General features: G+C 44.0%; 1 protein-coding gene across 1 annotated transcript in view; it reads right to left on the bottom strand.

Annotated features, from left to right (window-relative positions):
• Positions 1-5,502, bottom strand: part of LOC145342327 (uncharacterized) — a 123,836-nt gene extending 118,334 nt beyond the window's left edge. The window contains exon 1 of the mRNA XM_080187815.1: positions 5,296-5,502. Within this exon, the coding sequence (XP_080043941.1) occupies positions 5,296-5,336 (41 nt within the window). The 5' untranslated portion in view covers positions 5,337-5,502. The remainder of the gene's footprint in view (positions 1-5,295) is intronic.
• Positions 5,503-20,151: the final 14,649 nt, after the last annotated feature.

Raw genomic sequence — 20,151 nt, 5'->3', positions numbered from 1 at the left:
GTTGGGTGGATTAGTAAATTTGCTGATGACACCAAAGTTGGAGGTGTGGTAGATTGTGAGGAAGGGTGTCATAGTCTGCAGGGAGACTTAGATAGGTTGCAGAGCTGGGCCGAGAGGTGGCGGATGGAATTTAATGCGGAGAAGTGTGAGGTAATTCACTTTGGTAGGAGCAACAGATGTGTCGAGTATAGGGCTAACGGGAGGACTTTGAATAGTGTGGATGAACAGAGGGATCTAGGTGTGTGTGTACATAGATCCCTGAAAGTTGGGAATCAAGTAGATAAGGTTGTCAAGAAGGCGTACGGTGTCTTGGCGTTTATTGGTAGGGGGATTGAATTTAGGAGTCGCAGTGTAATGTTGCAACTGTACACTACTCTAGTGCGGCCGCACTTGGAGTACTGTGTGCAGTTCTGGTCCCCGCATTACAAGAAGGATGTGGAGGCGTTGGAGAGGGTGCAGAGGAGGTTTACTAGGATGTTGCCTGGTATGGTGGGGAGGTCCTATGAGGAGAGACTGAGGGATCTAGGGTTGTTTTCGTTGGGAAGAAGGCGGCTAAGAGGGGATCTTATTGAAACATATAAGATGATTAGAGGTTTAGATAGGGTGGATAGTGATAGCCTTTTTCCTCGGATGGAGAAAGCTAGCACGAGGGGGCATGACTTTAAATTAAGGGGGGGTAGCTACAGGACGGATGTCAGGGGTAGGTTCTTTACCCAGCGGGTGGTGAGGGATTGGAATGCCCTGCCTGCTGCAGTTGTAGATGCGTCTAGTTTGGGGGCGTTTAAGAGATCTCTGGATAGGTTTATGGACGAAAAGGGATTGGTATAGGCTAGTGGGTCATTGTTTTTGTAACTGGTCGGCGCAACATCGTGGGCCGAAGGGCCTGTTCTGCGCTGTAATGTTCTATGTTCTATGTTCTATGTAAGGCGCAGGCGTGAACCTTTCCTTTGGTGCACAATGAAGGATGCTGGTTACTGGAAACTGGCATTTGGCTGAATGATTACATTGGGTTGTGAAAAATGCTGCGTCAATGCAACTTTTTCTTTGTTGGTATCCAAGTGACTGGGAAAACAATCGGTGGAATCCCCCTGTCCATTAAGGGTGGGGCAGACCACGCAGAGGTCTGTTGATCTCGGGTGAGATTTCCCAATCTTGTGGTGAGAGGGGCTGGAAAATCCCACCCAATGTGTTGTTGTTGTGCCTTATCCCAATCTTCCTGACTATGGAAGGCTGCTATTTGCTTGCCCTCATTTTGTGCTGCAGCTGGATACAGTTTACAGACACTTTGCTTGTCTGAACTCAAAATGGAGCATGGATGCCACACCTCAGGGAGGACATACTGATCTTGGCGAGGGTGCAATATGGATTCAATTTATTGATACTGGGTCTGAAGGAGTTAAGTTATGAGACCAGTTTGCACAGATTTGGCTTGTACTGCCATGAAGATTAAAGGCGTAATCTAGCTGCAGTGTTTAAAATGATTGAAACACGCGATGGGGCAGATAGAGAGAAATGATTTCTTCTGGTAGGTCTGAGCGCAGAAAAAAAAATACTGCCTTAAAACCACAGGTCAGCCGTTCACACGGCCTTTTTCAAACTATTGGAAAGTCTTGAACGCCCTGCCTCAGAAAGCTGTTGAGCTAACTCAGAATGTTAGTAGTCGAGTAATCCAGACTAAAAGAGTCAGAGAGCTTCATTTTATAGGGCCCCTTCTCCCTACAAAGAAATCCTGGGGTGGGCCAGAATTCAGGTTTAGGGAGGGAGCTGTAGGGCTAAGGGCCCTGATGACTGAAGGCTTGGCTACCATTGGTGAGGTAAAGGTAATGGGAGATTTGATTTGATCTGATTTATTATTGTCACATACATTAGCATACAGTGAAAAGTATTGCTTCTCGCGCGTTATTTAGACAAAGCATGCCGTTCATAGAGAAGGACAGGAGAGGGTGCAGAGTGTAGTGTTCCAGTCATAGTCAGAGAAAGATCAACTTAATATAAGGAAGGTAAATTCAAAAGTCTGATGGCAGCAGAGAAGAAGCTGTTCTTGAATCAGTTGGTACGTGAAATTAGACAGATGCTCAAAGAGGCAAGAGTTCGACAATATTAAAAGCAAGTAAGCTTGAAATTGTCTTCTGTATGATCTCCTCATGATTTTAATGGAACAATTGCAGGGAGAGGAGTATGAGAATACTGTGATGATAATTGTTATTAACTCGGTTATTAACATATTTTGATTCTTGACCTACTCTGAATCATGGCTAAACAAACCACGTAAAAATATGAAACTTCCAAAAAAAACTTCAATTTTTGCATTGTGCTCATGTCAAATCTTCACAGTGATTTCAATGGCAGAATAACAATTGTTCAATGCTGGTGGCAAAAAATGCTCGTTCATTGAAACCCAATTGGCAGTTGGCTGTTAATTCAAGCAGTTAATTGTGTGATTCTCGATAGAGAATGCCATGTATCAGAATACTCAGGTAGTCAGCTGTCAGCTGTAAATAATTTGTATCCTGCAGCTGATTTAGGTAAAAGCTCTTGATCACAATAGAAACATACAAACATAGGAGAAGGGATTATGAGGAGGCCTTTTGGCCTTCGAGCCTGCTCCGCTATTCATCGTGATCGTGGCTGATCATCCAACTCAATAGCCTAATCCTGTTTTTTCCTCATAGCCTTTGATCCCTTTCGCCCCAAGTGCTATATCCAGCCACCTCTTGAATAATTGAATGTTTTGGCATCAACTACTTCCTGTGGTAATGAATTCCACTTCCTGTGGTAATGTGGTAATCAAACAAAAAGCAAGACAAGAGTCTACCACTTCATTGGAGGGGGGTGGAGCATCATCTGACCCTCTACCACGGCTACATACACAGCCGAGCATCCATGAGGAGGTAGCAAGTGTCCAAGGACTCTGTTAACACCTTTGTGCCCCCAGGGACTGGGGTGCATTATTATCCCCTTTAATCACATTTTGGTTTGATGTTTTAAGTTTCCTTCCTACGTTGTCATTTGTTTTGGGTGGTTCCCGTCCTTTTGGGAGCTGCTGCCCTTTAACTTGTCCCTCAGGTAATTTGATTTAGTTTATCTGGTTGACCAAAAAAGATTGACACTTCATTGGAACACACCTTGTTAATTATTTTTACTTGTTCATGTGAAGAGAACGTTAATGGTTAGGCCAGCATTTATCACCCACCCCTAACTGCCCACGGGAAGGCAGTGGTGACCTGCTTTCATTAACCACTTCAATCCATGTGGTGTAGGGACACCCACAGTGCTGTTAGGGAGGGAGTTCAAGGATTTTGACCCAGTGTCAGTGAAAGAACAGCAATATAATTTCAAGTCAGGGTGGCTTGAAGGGTGTTAAATTCTCTGCTACTGGAGGTGTATCCCAAGAAATGACTCCATCGATGCACCATGCTTTAGGCATGTATTGAAGATTGAGGTTAACTCAGTCAGTGTTTAAATTGCCAGCCATGTACATAGATACCTGTGCTGTTCAACTTCTATCTCACAGATTCATAGAAACCCCATTCACCAAGTCTGCACTGACTCTCTGACAGAGTATCTTATCTTGGCCCTCTTCCCCCGCCCTATCCCAGTAATCTATACTTTTTTTTATTCATTCATGGGACATGGGTGTTGCTGGCAAGTCAGCATTTATTGCCCATTCTTAGTTGCCCTTGGAGGGCAGTTGAGAGTCAGTGCTGTGACTCTGGAGTCAGAAGTAGGCCAGACCAGTTGAGGATGGTAGATTTCCTTCCCTAAAAGGTATTATTGAACCAGATGGGTTTTTCCGACAATCAAATGATTTCATGACCATCAGTCGATTCTTGATTCCAAATTTTTCTTTTACTATGGCTAATCCCTCTAACCTACACATCTTGGGACATTAAGTGGCAATTTAGCCTGGCCAATTCATCTAACCTACACATCTTTAGATGACTCACATCGAATGTACACAGTGAATATTAGATGATTACAATAATATGGAAATATCTCGGAATGCAACTTGCTCTAAGTAGGCAACATAAATGCCTGTGCACCATTTGTCATAACCATTCTGAAATTTCTGTGATGTTGCTTTGAATGTATTGAAGCATCTCAAGATGACACATGATGAGAACCTCAATATTATTGTCCTTTGTGTAAGTGCCATTTTGAAACATCTGTAATGTTCTTTCAGATATTTTCTGAATAAAGTCTATTTTTGCAAAACAAAAGCTGTAAAACATTGAGATATAACGTTGGACCATGAAAAGCACCACATAACCGCAAGTCATTCTCTTTCGTCAGAAGTATCCATTATTACTTAGCAGACAATGCTCTGGGGAAATGACATTTCAAATGGAGTTCCAGTGAAAACTGATTGTTAAGAGTTGCATATGATGGTCTATTAATATTGTCACAGCTAGATACCATTCGAGCATTCTACACCGCGACCCATCTCCCTCTTTCTCCTCACACTATTGCGCCTGGACTTTGATCCGTTTGCCTCGCAGTGAAACTACAAACTGAGCCACACTCCCTGCCACTAGAACACTTTGACAGCCAGAGACCATTCGTAGAATTGTAAAATAGCCATCTCCCGGGAATAAAAACAAAGATCCTCGTGGAATTTCCCCTGTGGATCGAAGCTTCAAGACAACAGATTTTCTTTTTAAAAGAACAGCATCTAACACAGTTTGAATGTTCTGAATACTTAGCAGTTTAATTAGAGGCAGCGTTTTGAGTTGTGTACTTCATCATTTAACCTGCTGGTCTCTTGACCCTAAGTTAACTGGATCTCCGAAAATAAGCGAATCTGGGAGAGTTATTTTAAACACACACTGTCCTTGTTAAAGAGAGTTCATTCTTTCATCACTGTATTGAACCAGATGCAATGCAATGTTGAGAGAGAAAGTGTTCACCAGCGCATAGCCAATGACAAAAAAAAAGCCCTTTAAAGACTTGTGTCGATAACGAGTCGCTTAAATGACTTTAGGACGATAAAGAAGACACAATCAGAGATACATGCTGCACTCTCAATGTTTTGCAGTTGTACATTTAGAAGTTCCCCACCCCCTACCCAATTCCTGGATTTAACCAGTTCCCGGCCCCAACGCAAGCTTCACTTTCAAATCCCCACTGCCAACAATCCTCTCAAACTATTCAGGATTTTAACTGGGAGTATTGTTCCTCTGTGTATAGGATATACACTGCCCGGGGAAAGGCACCATCCCCTTCTCTTGAGTACAGCAGCGAGAGTCCTGCAATAACACAGCAACACATGATGCCAAAAAGAAAACTTTCCCTTACCCTGAACTGCCTCGCAGGCAGCAATAAACCCCGGCCATCATCTGTCAGAGAGTACTCAGCAGCCCCCACTCTGTCCCCATGAGTGCCAAGCGCTAAACAGCCGCTCACAAAAGTTTGACCCCTTTCAGTTGGGTAAGTTGACCATCACGGATAGGGAATCCAGAAGTGCGTCTGTAATCTCCAGCCAGCTCAAGGGAACTGCTCACTTTCAAGAACTCATTGAGTAAGAGAGGCCCCAGCATCAGCACTGTGAACGGCGTCCAAAAGCTGTACACACATGTAAACACAGCACTGAACCCCTTTCCCTTCCCACACCTCCCGCCTACTTTCTTTCCAACACTCCTCCCTATGTCCATCATATCTAACAGGACAAACATGTTTCCTTGCTTGACACTGCATTTATCTACACAGACAAGGAGTGTTCGCCGGCTGCCCCCCTCACCCCCATCCCCTACCCCCCTCCCCAGCCACCACCCACCAGTTACTAATTGGCATCAAATTGCCCCAAGGAAATAATTGCATTTTTGGCAGTCTTGAATGAATAGAATTGTGTGAACAAAATGCCAGCAGACTCCACACCCACACCTGATTTCATCCCAGTTTAAAAGGAAACACACACACACATACATATATACATAAAATGTTATTTTAAATACCAAAGCAAAATAATACTAGATGTCTGAAATGTTAAAATAAAACAGAAAAGGCTGAAAATACTATGCAGGTCGAACAGCATCTGTGGAGAGAAAGCGAGTGAGTTAAGATTTCAGGTTGGTCAGAGCTGGAGTATCGCTGAAACAATATATTAAGAAGCAAGATCTTTCTTCAGTTTTGGTGAAGGGTCATCAACCTGAAATCCTGCTCTGTTTGCCTCCAATGATGCTGCCTGACCTCTGCCTTTCTGCCCCGGGCTCCAGAAAGCCTACCTCTTTGTCCAAGCTTTGGTTCATCTGTCTCAGCATAGTGGTTAGCAATGCTGCCTCACAATGCCAGCAACCCGGGTTCGATGCTCGGGTCACTGCCTGCAGAGTCTGCTACGTTCTCCACGTGTCTGCATAGGTTTCCTCCAGATGCTCTAGCTTCCTCCCACAGTCCAAAAGACACACTGGTTAGGGACATTGGCCATGTTCAATTCTCCCTCAGTGTACCCGTACAGATGCCAGAGTGTGGCGAGTAGAGGATTTTCACAGTAACTTCATTGCACTGTTAATGCAAGCCTTACTTGTAATTAATAAATAAACTTTTCCTTATATGGTTTTAATTCAAATTCTGTTTATTTACATTCCTGTGAAGCACCTTGGGCTCTTTTACTGTATTAACTATATTGACATTTCAGAATGATGTTAACAATGGTTCTGCACATCTACAGACCACTAGTGACACAGAGTGCTGCATAAATGCAAGTTGTTGTTGTTGTCGAGGACACCCAAGAGAATTTTCCTGTTCTTTGAATAATACCATCATACTCTAATCCAGTCCCTGTAAGGGCAGATAGTGCCTTGGTTCATCAGTTCAAAGAATCATATAATCAAAGAGACTTTACAGTACAGAAAGAGGCCACTCGTCCCACTGTGTTATGCACTGACAACAATTCCACCTTTTTTAAAAGATGGCACCACAACAGCACATTGCAGTTCTGCATTGGAGTATCAGTCTGGATTAATTATCTTTGACTCATACATTATAACAACAATTTGCATTTATGTGGCACCTCTAATTTACTAAACATGCCATTGCACTCCACAGCAGCCAATGGTAGTGTGAAGGGAGGGGGGGTGTGGACAAGCAGTCAGACTTATCGGAGCATAGAGATCTTTGGAGGGGTGTAGGTCTGGAGAATGTTGCTCTCAGGGAGGGACAAGGCCAAGGAGGGATTTGAACACGGGGAAGAATTTTAACATATTAGAGATCGATCATACCCCTCCTTAATATAGGTCAAAGAACATGGAGGTCATGGATAAACAATGCGCACAGTGGGCTGCAGGGTTGAACATGGGAAGGCAATCTTGAGATAATTGCAATGGTGGATCAATAGCTCCCTTCAGCAGAATGCCTTCAATCTGCCAGATGGCTTGGAAGGTAGTGACACACAGACCTCATCCAAAACTAATTAGGGTCATGTTTCCTCATGTAAGATGGAAGGGCCATCCATACCGTAATGAATAATAAAGAACACAGGAAAGCCAGACAGGAGGTTTCTCTGAAAGGTGATCTAGTTTGAGCTTCATGTCCCAACTGATGTATTAAATCAGGTTAAACTGCATTCAAATCAATATTTGAAAGTAGGAAAGATATATCAGACCTTAAGACCATAAAACATAAAGGGCAGAATTAGGCCATACGGCCCATTGAGTCTGCTCTGCCATTCAATCATGGCTGATACGATTCTCATTCCCATTCTCCTGCCTTCTCCCCGAAACCCTTGATCCCCTTATTGATCAAGAACCTATCTCTGTCTTCAAGACACTCAATGACCTGGCCTCCACAGCCCTCTGTGGCATCGAGTTCCACAAATTCACCACCCTCTGGCTGAAGAAGTTCTTCCTTATTTCAGGTTAAAGGAGAGTCCCTTCACTCTGAGGTTGTGCCCTCAAGTCCTGGTTTCTCCCATGAGTGGAAACATCCGCTCCATGTCCACTCTATTGAGGCCTCTCAGTATTCTAAGTCTGGTCATTCAGAAGGTGCAGCACAGAATCACCACAACGATTCTGGGGCTAGAAGTGTTAGATTATCTTAAAGAAGCTGACTTTTTTGATACCATATCTATTCAGCATGTTGAACGTTAACTCCCCCCATCACTGGCGCACAGTGGCAGAAATGTGTGGCTACATGGTGCACTGCAGCCACTCACCAGGGGGGCAGATCAAGAGAAATTATTTCCTTTGACAATGGGATGGGGGGTGTGTGGAGATAAAGAACAAGAGGACATAAATTTCAAATTAGAGCTCAGGGAAAGTCAGAAAGCAGTTCTTTCAAAGAATTCTAGAGTTCTCTTCCCCAAAAATATTGGGGAATCAATGGAAAATTTTGAAACGGAAATTGATGGATTTTTTTCTGTTGGCAACACTATTAAATAATAGGAGCTTGATACCAAAGTGAGGTGTGTAGATGGAGTTAAGATGCAGATCAACCATCACGTTACCCCAATAAGAATATTACTAAACTAGAAAGAGTGCAGAAATGATTTACCGGGATGCTACCAGGACTTAATAGTTTGAGTTATAAGGAGAGGCTGGAGAGACTGGGACTTTTTCCCCTGGAGTGTAGGAGGCTGAGGGGTGATCTTATAAAAGTCTTTTAAAAAATAAGGGGCACAGATCAGCTAGATAGTCAATACCTTTTCCCAAACGTAGGGGAGTCTAAAACTAGAGGGCATAGGTTTAAGTGTCCAGAGGGGCAATCTTTTCACACGGGGGTGGTGAGTGTCTGGAACAAGCTGCCAGAGGTAGTAGTAGAGGTGGGTACAATTTTGTCTTTTAAAAAGCGTTTAGATAGGTACGTGGGTAAGATGGATATAGAGGGATATGGGCCAAATGCGGGCAATTAGGACTAGCTTCGGGGTTTAAAAAAAGGGTGGCATGGACAAGTTGGGCCGAGGGGCCTGTTTCTATGCTGTAAACCTCTACGACTCTATGTTACTGAATGGGGCAATCCTGGTCTATGTTCCTCAGAAGCAATTCCCTTGCCATACCATGCCAACTTGGGATTTCAGTGGGATTGGTTGGAACGGTGGCTCAGTTTTGACATCCTAGATTCAAATTCTGCCATTTCCTGAACACAATAGATGTAATTCTTCCCCTTAAATTCTAAGGGTGGGATTTTCCAGACATGCTTGCTCCAAAAAGTGACAAATCCTGCCTGAGGTCAACAGACCTCTGCATGGTCCACTGCCCCCACCCCCCAACACCCCTCACCCCGCCACCCTCCCCCCCTCTCCTGGCTACAATTCCTGTGTGACAAAAGTCTGAAAACAGGAGCGTTTCACTCTGGGTTTTTTCAGCGAGCTACCACATGCAATTTTCTCACACTTTGTCAATTTTTCTGACAGTAGGGAGTTTCACACCAGTAGGAGAGGCGATGCCGAAGCCCCAGTTTTCAGACTGAAATCTCAGACTTTTGTGACAGTCAGGGAACCAAAAGGATTCCAAGTGCTAACTGAGTGGAAAACCTGGAGACAATCACACCCATTTTTTGGGTGAGTTAATAATCTATTCTGAGCAAAGAAATGAAGCAAGATATGTTTCCCCCAGCAGGGCAAGGGGAGGGGCCTAAGCTCACCGTAAGCCAGCAGATCATAGCAGAGGGCACCATTGCACATGCGTTGATCCCTCTGTTCTGTGCAACAGCCCCCCCCCCAACCACAACACAGACAAGCTGATTGCTCCCCACTGAATGCTAGCCTCTCAACTGCTGGCCCCAATCCCCCAATCATTGATCCTGACCCACAATCGTCGGCCCCAACACCAGCCACCAACCCCCAATGCAGAGTTCTCCCCTTCTCTCCCCTCCTACACCACCCCCCCCCCCACAAGTCTGGCTTTGCCCTTGCTTGCCCCCCACCATGAAGCCCCACCCCCTGGGGTCCTGCTCCCTTATTCTGCCCGGTGCCTGGTGGGCAGTGCCAGGGTGTCCAGTTGGCAGGGCCAGGCTGGCACTGCCCGAGGGCACTGCCCCCTGCCTATGACCCTCCAGTGGGCTTCAATGGCCTCCAGCCTCACCAGCGAGGCCATTACGTCTGGTCGTCATTGCTGGGGACCAACTGCAATCCTCGTCGGTGACAATCTCCGCCGGCGAGTTTGGAAAGGCAAATGAGCTCGGATAATAGCATCTGGAGCTCACTAAACACACTTAAGTTAGGGTATGAATATTAAAATCAGTCTTACGGCTTTCCCTGGTGTAAGGCTAATGATGTCAATAAAAGTGGCCTGACAAAATTAGGATTTTTTTCTGTCCTGTTCAAATTTCCCACCCCACTATGGTACTCGGCCAGTGCAGCGGGGCTGGAAAATCATACCGAATATTTTTTCAAAATGGTGTTTGCCAAGATATTTCAGTTTGCACAAACTGCTGTCGCTGCAGAAGAATTTCATTCAACCCTCAAGGGCAGGTTCAGGATTTTCAAAAATGACATTTGATTTTCCACTGTTTCCATCCTGTGAATGATTACACTGCCCTCCTATGAATATTAGTTTCTTGTTGCTGATTTCAACTATATTAATCCTGCCACTTCTCCATTATCAGTATATGTTCAACAGCACCATTTTGCTTATGTAAAGTTTTGGTGAATTGATGAGGGGGTTTAATAATTTAATCGAAACTCATTATCTATAATTTAGTGCTGAACGAGTTACAAGTGATTACGTGTGTGATGCCTAATGAGTTTGTTCCACTAGCAAATCAGCACTGCTGTTATAAATCTTCTTTGCATGGGATAGTCCGGTGTTTGCTGTGTCTCAGCTGACAACACTCGCATTTCTGAGGCGGGCAGCTTGTTGATTCAAGTCCCATTCTAGGATCTGAGCACAAAAAAACAAAGCTGGCACTCCAGCACAGTAGCGAGGGAGCGCGACACTCGATCAAACTGAGTTTCCATCTGCCTTCTCAAGTGGAAGCAAAATATCCCACTGCAATTTTTGAAGATGAACATAAGAACTAGAAGCAGGAGTAGGCCATCTGGCCCCTCGAGCCTGCTACACCATTCAATCAGATGATTGATCTTTTCATGGACTCAGCTCCACTTACCTGCCGTAACCCTTAATCCCTTATCTGTTCTATCCATCTATCAAGAGCTAACCCTGGAATTCTGACCAATATTTATCTTTTAATCGACAACGCAAAAATAGATTATCTGGTCAGTGTTCCGTTGCTGTTCTTGGGGCTATGTTGAGTGCATGTTCCCCATCACATTTTCTGCATTGCAAATGTAACTACAATTCAGAGAAACATGGAAGCATAGAAGATAGGAGCAGAAGGAGGTGACTTGGCCCTTCGCGCCTGCTCCACCATTCATCACAATCATGGCTGATCATCCAACTCAAAAGCCTAATCCTGCTTTCTCCCCATAACCTTTGATCCCATAGTGCTATATCTAGCTACCTCTTTAATTCAAAAATATCTTGGGCCATTCCGCAGTTATTTTTTTTAGAATCCTACAGTGCAGAAGGAGGCCATTCGACCCATTGAGTCTGCACCAACCTAAATCTCACCTAGCCCTCTCCCCATAACCCCATGCATTTACCCTAGCTTGTTCCCCTGACATTAGTCTTTTTTATTATTGTCACAAGTAGGCTTACAATCACATTATAATGAAGTTACTGTGAAAATCCCCCAGTTGCCACATCCGGCACCTTTTTGGGTAACACTGAGGGAAAATTTTACATGGCCAATCCACCTGACCTGCACAACTTTGGAGTGTGGGAGGAAACCGGAGCACCCGGAGGGAACATACGCAGACATGAGAGGAATGTGCAAACTCCACACAGACAGTGACTCAAGCCAGGAATCGAACCTGGGTCCCTTGTGCCGTGAGGCAGCAGTGCTAACCACTGTGCCACTGTGTTGCCCAACACTAAGGGGCAATTTAGAATGGCCAATCCACCTAACCCGGACATCTTTGGACTGTGGGAGGAAACCGGAGCACCCAGAGGAAACCCACACAGACACCAGGAGAATGTGCAAACTCCACATAGAATATAGAACATAGAACATTACAGCACAGAACAGGCCCTTCGGCCCACGATGTTGCGCCGACCAGTTAAAAAACAATGACCCTCTAACCTAAACCAATCCCTTTTCGTCCATAAACCTATCCACGGATCTCTTAAACGCCCCCAAGCTAGGCGCATTTACAACTGCAGCAGGCAGGGCATTCCAATCCCTCACCACCCTCTGGGTAAAGAACCTACCCCTGACATCCGTCCTATAACTACCCCCCTTTAATTTAAAGCCATGCCCCCTCGTGCTAGATTTCTCCATCAGAGGAAAAAGGCTATCACTATCTACCCTATCTAAACCTCTAATCATCTTATATGTTTCAATAAGATCCCCTCTTAGCCGCTTTCTTTCCAGCGAAAACAACCCCAAATCCCTCAGTCTCTCCTCATAGGACCTCCCCTCCATACCAGGCAACATCCTGGTAAACCTCCTACATGGACAGTATCACAAACTGGGAACAGAACCCAGGTTCCTGGCGTTGTGAGGCAGCAGTGCAAATCCTGTGCCACCGTGCCGTCCCGCATGGAAGAAATGAAATAAATGTAAGCCTCTCCTTTTTTCCTTTCTTGATCCAACATTACGCATCAGAAACACATCCTTCGAGTGTGGCACCTTCATTTGCAATGTTTAAATAACATTGCCAATTGGTGCTAAGTTGGCAATAAATTATACACTCTCTAGTTATGCCTGCCAGGAAGTGGATTGAGAACGAATATGACATAAACATACGACACAACAAAAATTAGTCTTAAGCAAAAAACCTGGAAAAGATTATTTCTTCATCCAATTCCCTCCAAGTTCCAGAAAACTCCATAATAAAGTTAAAATAAAAGAATTTAGGCAGAAGTTAACCCAATATATAAATAGTCAGTGTTAGGAGGTTAGCTTTAAAAGCTCTTATTTCCATGTGACTTGAATCCCACATGTTTTGAGAATCTTGGGCTATTTTAATATTCCATAGTTCACAGCAAGGTCTGTAGCTATAGAACAGAGAAGCTACTCATTAAGCTAATGAAAGGAAGTCGTCCATCAAACATGTGTAAACATGAGGAATTATCAGCAGGAAGATTAATGTTTTCCTGTTAGCCAAACGCAAGATGCCTACTAGATGGGACTATGTTAACAATACATTGCTGAATTGAATTTAGCTTTACAAAGTTAATTTCATTTTTTTTTAAATTGTTCACCATTACATCTAACTTACATAGCTGGTGTAGAATTTCGAATCCAAAGAGTGTATACCTCCAATTTTGGTTTTCTCTCCATGAATTGTGACAGATAAAGAATCCCGTGACCTCTACCTACCACCATCCACCACCCCCCCCCCCCCCCCCCCCACCCCCATCCCTCCCCCACTGTTCTGCAAACCCAAATTCCTGACATTGGCTCTTTATTTTGAGAAGGGATATACTGGCACTGGAGAGGGTGCAAAGGAGATTCACTAGGTTGATTCCAGAGTTGAGAGTGTTGGCTTATGAGTAGGCTGGAGCTATACTCATTAGAATTCAGAAGAATGAAAGGAGATTCTATAAGATTATTAAACTTATAAGATTATGAAGGGAATAGGTGAGATAGAAGCAAAGAGGTTGCTTCCACTGGTGGGTGAAAATAGAACTAGAGGTCATGGCCTCAAAATAAGGGGCAGTAGATTTAGGACTGAGTTGAGGAGGAGCTTCTTCACACAAAGGCTTGTGAATCTATGGAATTCCCTGCCCAGTAAAGGAGTTGAGGGCTACCTCATTGAATGTTTTTAAGGCAAGGATAGATAAATTTTTGAATAGTAAAGGAATTAAAGGTTATAGTGAGCGGGCGGGTAAGTGGAGCCAAGTCCACGATAAGATCAGCCATGATCTTATTGAATGACAGGACAGGCTCGAGGGGCCAGGTGGCTTACTCCTACTCCTAGTTTTTGTGTTCTTATAACAGGTCAAGTTTGGTACTGAGAAAGGAATTTTGTAAAAGTTACCCCAAAACTTCCTTTATTCTTCAGGTGAACGTCACCAGCTCTTCAAGTTTATTAGTCTAACAATATTAGTTGGACCTTAGAGATCATGGAATCAGAGAATAATAGAATCCCTACACTGTACAGAGGGAAGCCATTTGGTCCATTCAGCCTGCACAGACAACAATCCAACCCATGCCCTATCCCAGTATCATCACATATTAAGTTTACGTTTATTTATTAGTGTCACAAGTAGGCTTTAACACTGCAATGAAGATACTAAGGACAATGTACCAGGGTCAACCAACCTAACCCTTTGGAGTGTAGAAGGAAACCAGAGCACCCAGAGCGCCATGGTCTGGACGGTATTAGTTATGAGGAGAGGTTGGATAAACTCGGTTTGTTCTCACTGGAATAATGGAGGTTGAGGGGTGAGCTGATGGAGGTTTACAAAATTATGAGTGACGTGCACACAATAGATAGTCAGATGTTCTTTCCTAGGGTAGAAAAGTCAAGCACATAGGTTTAAGGTGCGAAGGGAAAAGTTTAGAGGAGATGTGCGAAGCAAGTTTTTTTTTTAACACAGAGGGTGATGTCTGGAACGTGCTCCCGAGGAGGTGGTGGGACCAGATACAATAATGGCATTTAAGGGGCAACTAGACAAATACATGAATAGGATGGGAATGGAAGGATACGGGCTCCATAAGTACATATGATTTTAGTTTAGGCAAGCATCATGATCGGTGCAGGCTTGGAGGGCCAAAGGGTCTGTTCCTGTGCTGTACTCATCTTTGTCCTTTTAAACCCATGCAGACACAGTCAAACTCCAACACAGACAGATGGGAGGGAAGAAGTCACTAAATTGACCAGTTTAGCAAAAGATTATTTTGTGTCAGAACTGAGATAACTTCTAATTCCTATGATTACTCTGAGGATAAGACATAAGCTCACAGCTCAAAGTGGTTTAAACAGAGCTGCTCATGAGTAAAGTTCAAACATCAGGGGAGGATGGTGATTTCTGTCTTTGCTGACTGTAAGGTTATCTGTGGGAGAGTGGGGGGGTTGGGGGGGCGGTGGGGAGGTTTGTACCTTAATTATAGAATCCATCTGATGTTCATTCCATTGTAATCTATGTGAATAAAAATCGACCACCTAAACTGTGCCCAAATTAATTTCAGGGTGGAATTTCAGCGCAGTATTGAAGGAGTACTGTAAGTTGATGATGCCATCTTCTTGATGAGGTGTTAAAACTTAGCCCAGTTTACCTTCTCAGGTGGACTTTCAAAGAGCTTATATGCTTTCTTTTGAGTAAGAGCTGGTGCATTATCCCTGTTCTCCTGATAAGTATGGATCCCTTAATCAACATAACCAAAAAAAAAAATTTGGTCATGGTTACCATGGGCCAAATGGAATTTGATGATTCTATTACATTGAGGGAGCCTGTCAAGTGTGACTTAGTTGCTGTAACTCCTACACTACAACAATAATTACACTTCAAAAAAAGTACCTGGTTGACTGCAAGGTATTTTGAAAAACGGTACTATGGAAATGCAAGTTCTTCCCATTTCTTTTCTTTTAGATTTGAACCTGGCTTGAAGAATTGTTGTTGTACGTGTCAGTAAACAGTCTGTGCTTGTGAGTACATTATTATTATCATTGGTCTGCCTCTTGGTCAATTGGACAATTGCTCACTGAAGACTTACTCATAGCCACAGTGAGAGGGTTAGAAAATAACTGTGTTTTACATTTTTGGGTTTAGGGAGGATGCTTGCCGGTGGTGAGTGCATATCTCATTTCGTCAGTAGGCCTGTGTTTCTCCCGACGACATGGGGGAGAAATGTTTGATCCGTAGCCCGAGAGCTGGTTACCGAGCTCTGATGACAATGAACAAGCAATAAATCTGGCTGAAGGAAATGGAGTGACTTGACTATTCTCTGGAGACTCTTCTTCGAAAAAGCACATTTCTGACCTTAGCCCTGATCTTTCACCTCGAACTTTCACCCTGATAATATCAAATGGAAGGTTTCTCTAAATGTCGTGACTTAACTCGGAATTTCATGGTATCCTCTGTTTTAATGGATAGTATTTTAATGAATGATCAAAGACAATTTCAGTGTCTTGTTCCACTGATGCAAACAGTTCCTATAATTATTTATCACTAAGCCAGACTGTCTGAGCATTATGTACTGCATATGTGTCACAGCGACACATTATTTAAACCTATGGCTGCCAGTTTTACTGTGCTGTGTATATGATTCTTCTTATTGTGAAGAATGAATAAGCATTGGCCCAGCAAATTATACCCAACCTCTCCCAATTGCCTGAATCTCACTGCCTATTTTCGCTTTGGTAATACCATTCTGACTCCAATCTTGCCTCAACTCATTAGCTGCTGAAACTGTCAGCCAGGCAGTTATTACTAAACGATTTGGATTATTCAATGTCTTCCTGGCTGACCGCCTACATTTCATCTGCTGTATACATGTAAACTCTGCTTCCTGTCTCCAATGAGCCTATAAACATGGAAACAAGAAGCAGGAGGTGGCCATTTGGCCCTTCGAGCTTGCTCCACCATTCATTTTGATCGTGGCCGGTCATTAAATTCAATGTCCCAATTCCCCCCTCCCCTTTCCCCCATATCTCTTGATCCCTTTTGTTCCAACAGCTATATCTAATTTCCTCTTGGAAATCAAACAATATTTTGGCTTCAACTACTTTCTGTGGTAGTGAATTCCACGCATTCATATCCTCTGGATGAAGAAATTTTCCCTCATGTCAGTTCTAAAAGGTTTACCCCTTATTCTCAAACTATGACCCCTAGTTCTGGACTCCCCCACCACTGGAAACATTCTTTCTGAATCTACTCTGTCTCACCCTGTTTGAATTTTATAAGTTTCTGTGAAATCCCCTCTCACTCTTCTAAACTCCAGTGAATAGAATCCTAACAGACTTAGTTTCTCCTCATATGATAGTCCTGCCACCCCAGGGATCAGCTTGGTAAACCTTTGCTGAACTCCCTCTATGGCAAGGACAGCCTTCCTCAGATAAGGACACCAAAACTGCACACAATACTCCAGGTGTGGCCTCACCAATACCCGATACAATTGCAGCAAACCATTTTTTAAAGGTTTATTTATTTTTTAGTCGGAAGTAAGGCTTACGTTAACACTGGAATGAAGTTACTGTGAAATTCCCCTTGTCGCCACACTCCGGCGCCTATTGGGGTCAATACATCTAACCAGCACGTCTTTTAGACTGTGGGACGAAACCGGAGCACCCGGAGAAAACCCACGCAGACACAGAGAGAACATGCAAACAGGCAGTGATCTAAGCTGGGAATCGAACTCGGGTCCCTGGCGCTGTGAGGCAACAGTGCTAACCACTGTGCCACCTTGCCACCCGAGCCACTGTGCCACCGTGCCAGCCATCCTTATCTGTAAACTCACCAGCTCTTTCAATTATGCCAACTTAATTCCATTCAAGTGAAATTTTGTTGAAATAAATCCCCATTCCTTTGCCGTTAAGTCAGTTTATGGAAATACCATTTATAATCTGAGTGACCATTCATTTCCTGTATTTCCATCACTTGTACTTATCTCTTCTGTCAACGTGGTCTCTGCAGTTAAGCTGTGGTGTCGAGATATAACACCAAACTGTTCATTCTTGGTATGAAAAGGAGAGACATTACATCAGGAGAATGTTTGTGGATCAACTTTATCTTTTAGTTAACAGTTCTCCTGTTCTAAGTTTAGGCTGTGGAATTCTGCGGGCCTCATTTCACATCAGAATCTGGAACCTCTGGGGAAATTGGCCGAGGCCTACTTGGGCCAAGAGGTTAATTACAGCCTGGTAAAAGACAGTGATCATTTCTCATTGTCCTCCACCCCCTCAAAGGCAAATGACAGCCAGAGGAGGGAGCCAGATAGAGGGATGTCAATTGTAACACTTTTGCCCTCGCCAGGCTTGGTGGAAATTAGACTCAAGGTTGGAATGGTTGGTTGCTGCTAAAACCGAGTGGTGAACTCACTCAATTTTAAATTGTAGGTAGCAGAGAAATTCCCCCTAAATGGGTTTCTGTTACAGCATTAGCCCCCGTATCATGAAGCCTGAGTAGGGTAGCATTCCCCTGACATGCAAAAACAAAGTGACAACTGCTGTCAGGATCAGAAAAATATCTGAGTCACTAAATGGTTTCAAGAAAGAGATAGATATATTTCTGATTTTAAAAAAATGGGTTCAAGAGATATGGAGAACAGAGAGGTGGATTTGAGACCAGGGAGAGATTAGCCATGATCTGATTGAATGGCAGAGCTGGTTCAAAGGGCTGAAATGCCAACTTCTGCTGCTGATTCCTATGTTTCCTATGTTTTTGTTCCATGTATCCCTAACTCCCGCAAGCAAATCTTGAGTCTTCCTTGTCACCCTTGCCCACTTCACCGCTTGCAATACATGATAGGCAGGTATCATGCTGTGAATCCTCAGCTGCAGCCCTCTAGTTGGCCCAAACTGCACTCACACTCCACTGTCTAGGGCACTGTTATTCCAGCTCAGGCTCAGCCGCACTCTGATCTTATGGCTGGGATTTCACAGCCTTGCTCAAGTGAGCTTGGAAAATGCCACCTCAAAGCAACGGACATTTCCGTTGTCTGCCCTTCGCCCGCTCCGATTCCATGGCGGGTGGGGCGGTAGAATTCTGGCACACATATGGAAATGACAGGGTAGAGAGTGCCCCAGTCTAACTCCTCAGCTGAAAGACAGCATCACCTGCAGTGCAGCTCCCCCTCAATACAGCATTGTAAACCCACCCTGAAATGAAACTGTGCAAAGCTTGGATGGTAGATTTTTGTCCACACATATCACAGAATCATAGCAACCCTACAGTACAGAAGGAAGCCATTCAGCCCATTGAGTCTGCACTGACCGCAATCCCACCCAGGCCCTACCCCCATATCCCTACATATTTACCCACTAATTCCTCTAACCTACACATCTCAGGACACTAAATGCAATTTTTAGCATGGCAATCAACCAAAATATTTCAATGATTTCAGTGGGTTGAATATCAGGTGGATTCTGTAATTAATGTCTCTCTGAGATTGCCAAAGAAATCAGTGAAGAAAATAATCACTCCCAACATGTTTGAACTTCAATGAGAAGCAGTTCCATCTGGGTTACCTTGGACACTGAGTTAGCTCTAATCTGGCAACACTAATTTCCACAACCACCCTATTGTCCAGGTGGTAATCCTGGCTCAGTCTGGGTACCCTATTGGAGCTAAACCCTCACCAAGCCCAGGAATGTAAGCTTGGTGCTGCCACTTTGCCCTTGCATTCTGATCCTGGCCCAGCTTTAAAATCAAGGCCATGGCTTCCCTTTACGAGGAGAACTTACCTCTGTAGCTTATTTGTAACTTGGCATCACTGGTCAGTCTGCTAAGTGCAAGGAAGCCCACAGACCTCTTTGATTTGATTTGATTTATTATCACATGTTGTGGTATACAGTGACAAGTATTGTTTGTTCGATGCTATACAGACAAAGCATACCGTACATAGAGAAGGAAAGGAGACAGCACAGGCTATAGTGTTACAGTCATAGCTAGGCTGTAGGGAAAGATCAAGTTAATGCAAGGTAGGTCCATTCAAAAGCCTGACGGCAGCAGGGAAGAAGTTGTTCTTGAGTCGGTTGGTGTGTGAGCTCAGACTTTTGTATCTTTTTCCGATGGAAGAAGGTGGAAGAGAGAGTCCTGGGGTACGTGGTGTCCTTAATTATACTGGCTGCTTCGCCAAGGCAATGGGAAATGTAGACTGTGTCAATGGGTAGGAGGCCGGTATGAGTGATGAACTGGTCTTCATTGATGATCCTTGGTAGTTTCTTGTGTCTTGGGCACAGCAGGAGCCATACCAAGCTGTGATACAACCAGAAAGAATGCTTTCTACGGTGCATCTGTAAAAGTTGGTGAGAGTCGTAGTGGACATGCCAAATTTCCTCAGTTTCCTGAGAAAGTAGAGGCATTGGTGGGCTTTCTTAACTAAAGTATTGGCATGGAGGGACCAGGACAGGTTGTTGGTGATCTGGGCACCTAAAACGCGAAGGCTCAACTATTCCTACTTCATCCCCATTGATGTAGGCAGGGGCATGGCCTCCTTTACACTGAAGTTGCAATGTAGGTGCCAGTTGTGGATCCATTGGTCGCATTCTTA

Source organism: Carcharhinus amblyrhynchos, chromosome 4 (genome assembly GCF_965287045.1).
Source record: "Carcharhinus amblyrhynchos chromosome 4, sCarAmb.v2.hapA, whole genome shotgun sequence".
Lineage (NCBI taxonomy): Eukaryota > Metazoa > Chordata > Chondrichthyes > Carcharhiniformes > Carcharhinidae > Carcharhinus > Carcharhinus amblyrhynchos.
This window is presented reverse-complemented; position numbering and strand designations above follow the sequence as displayed.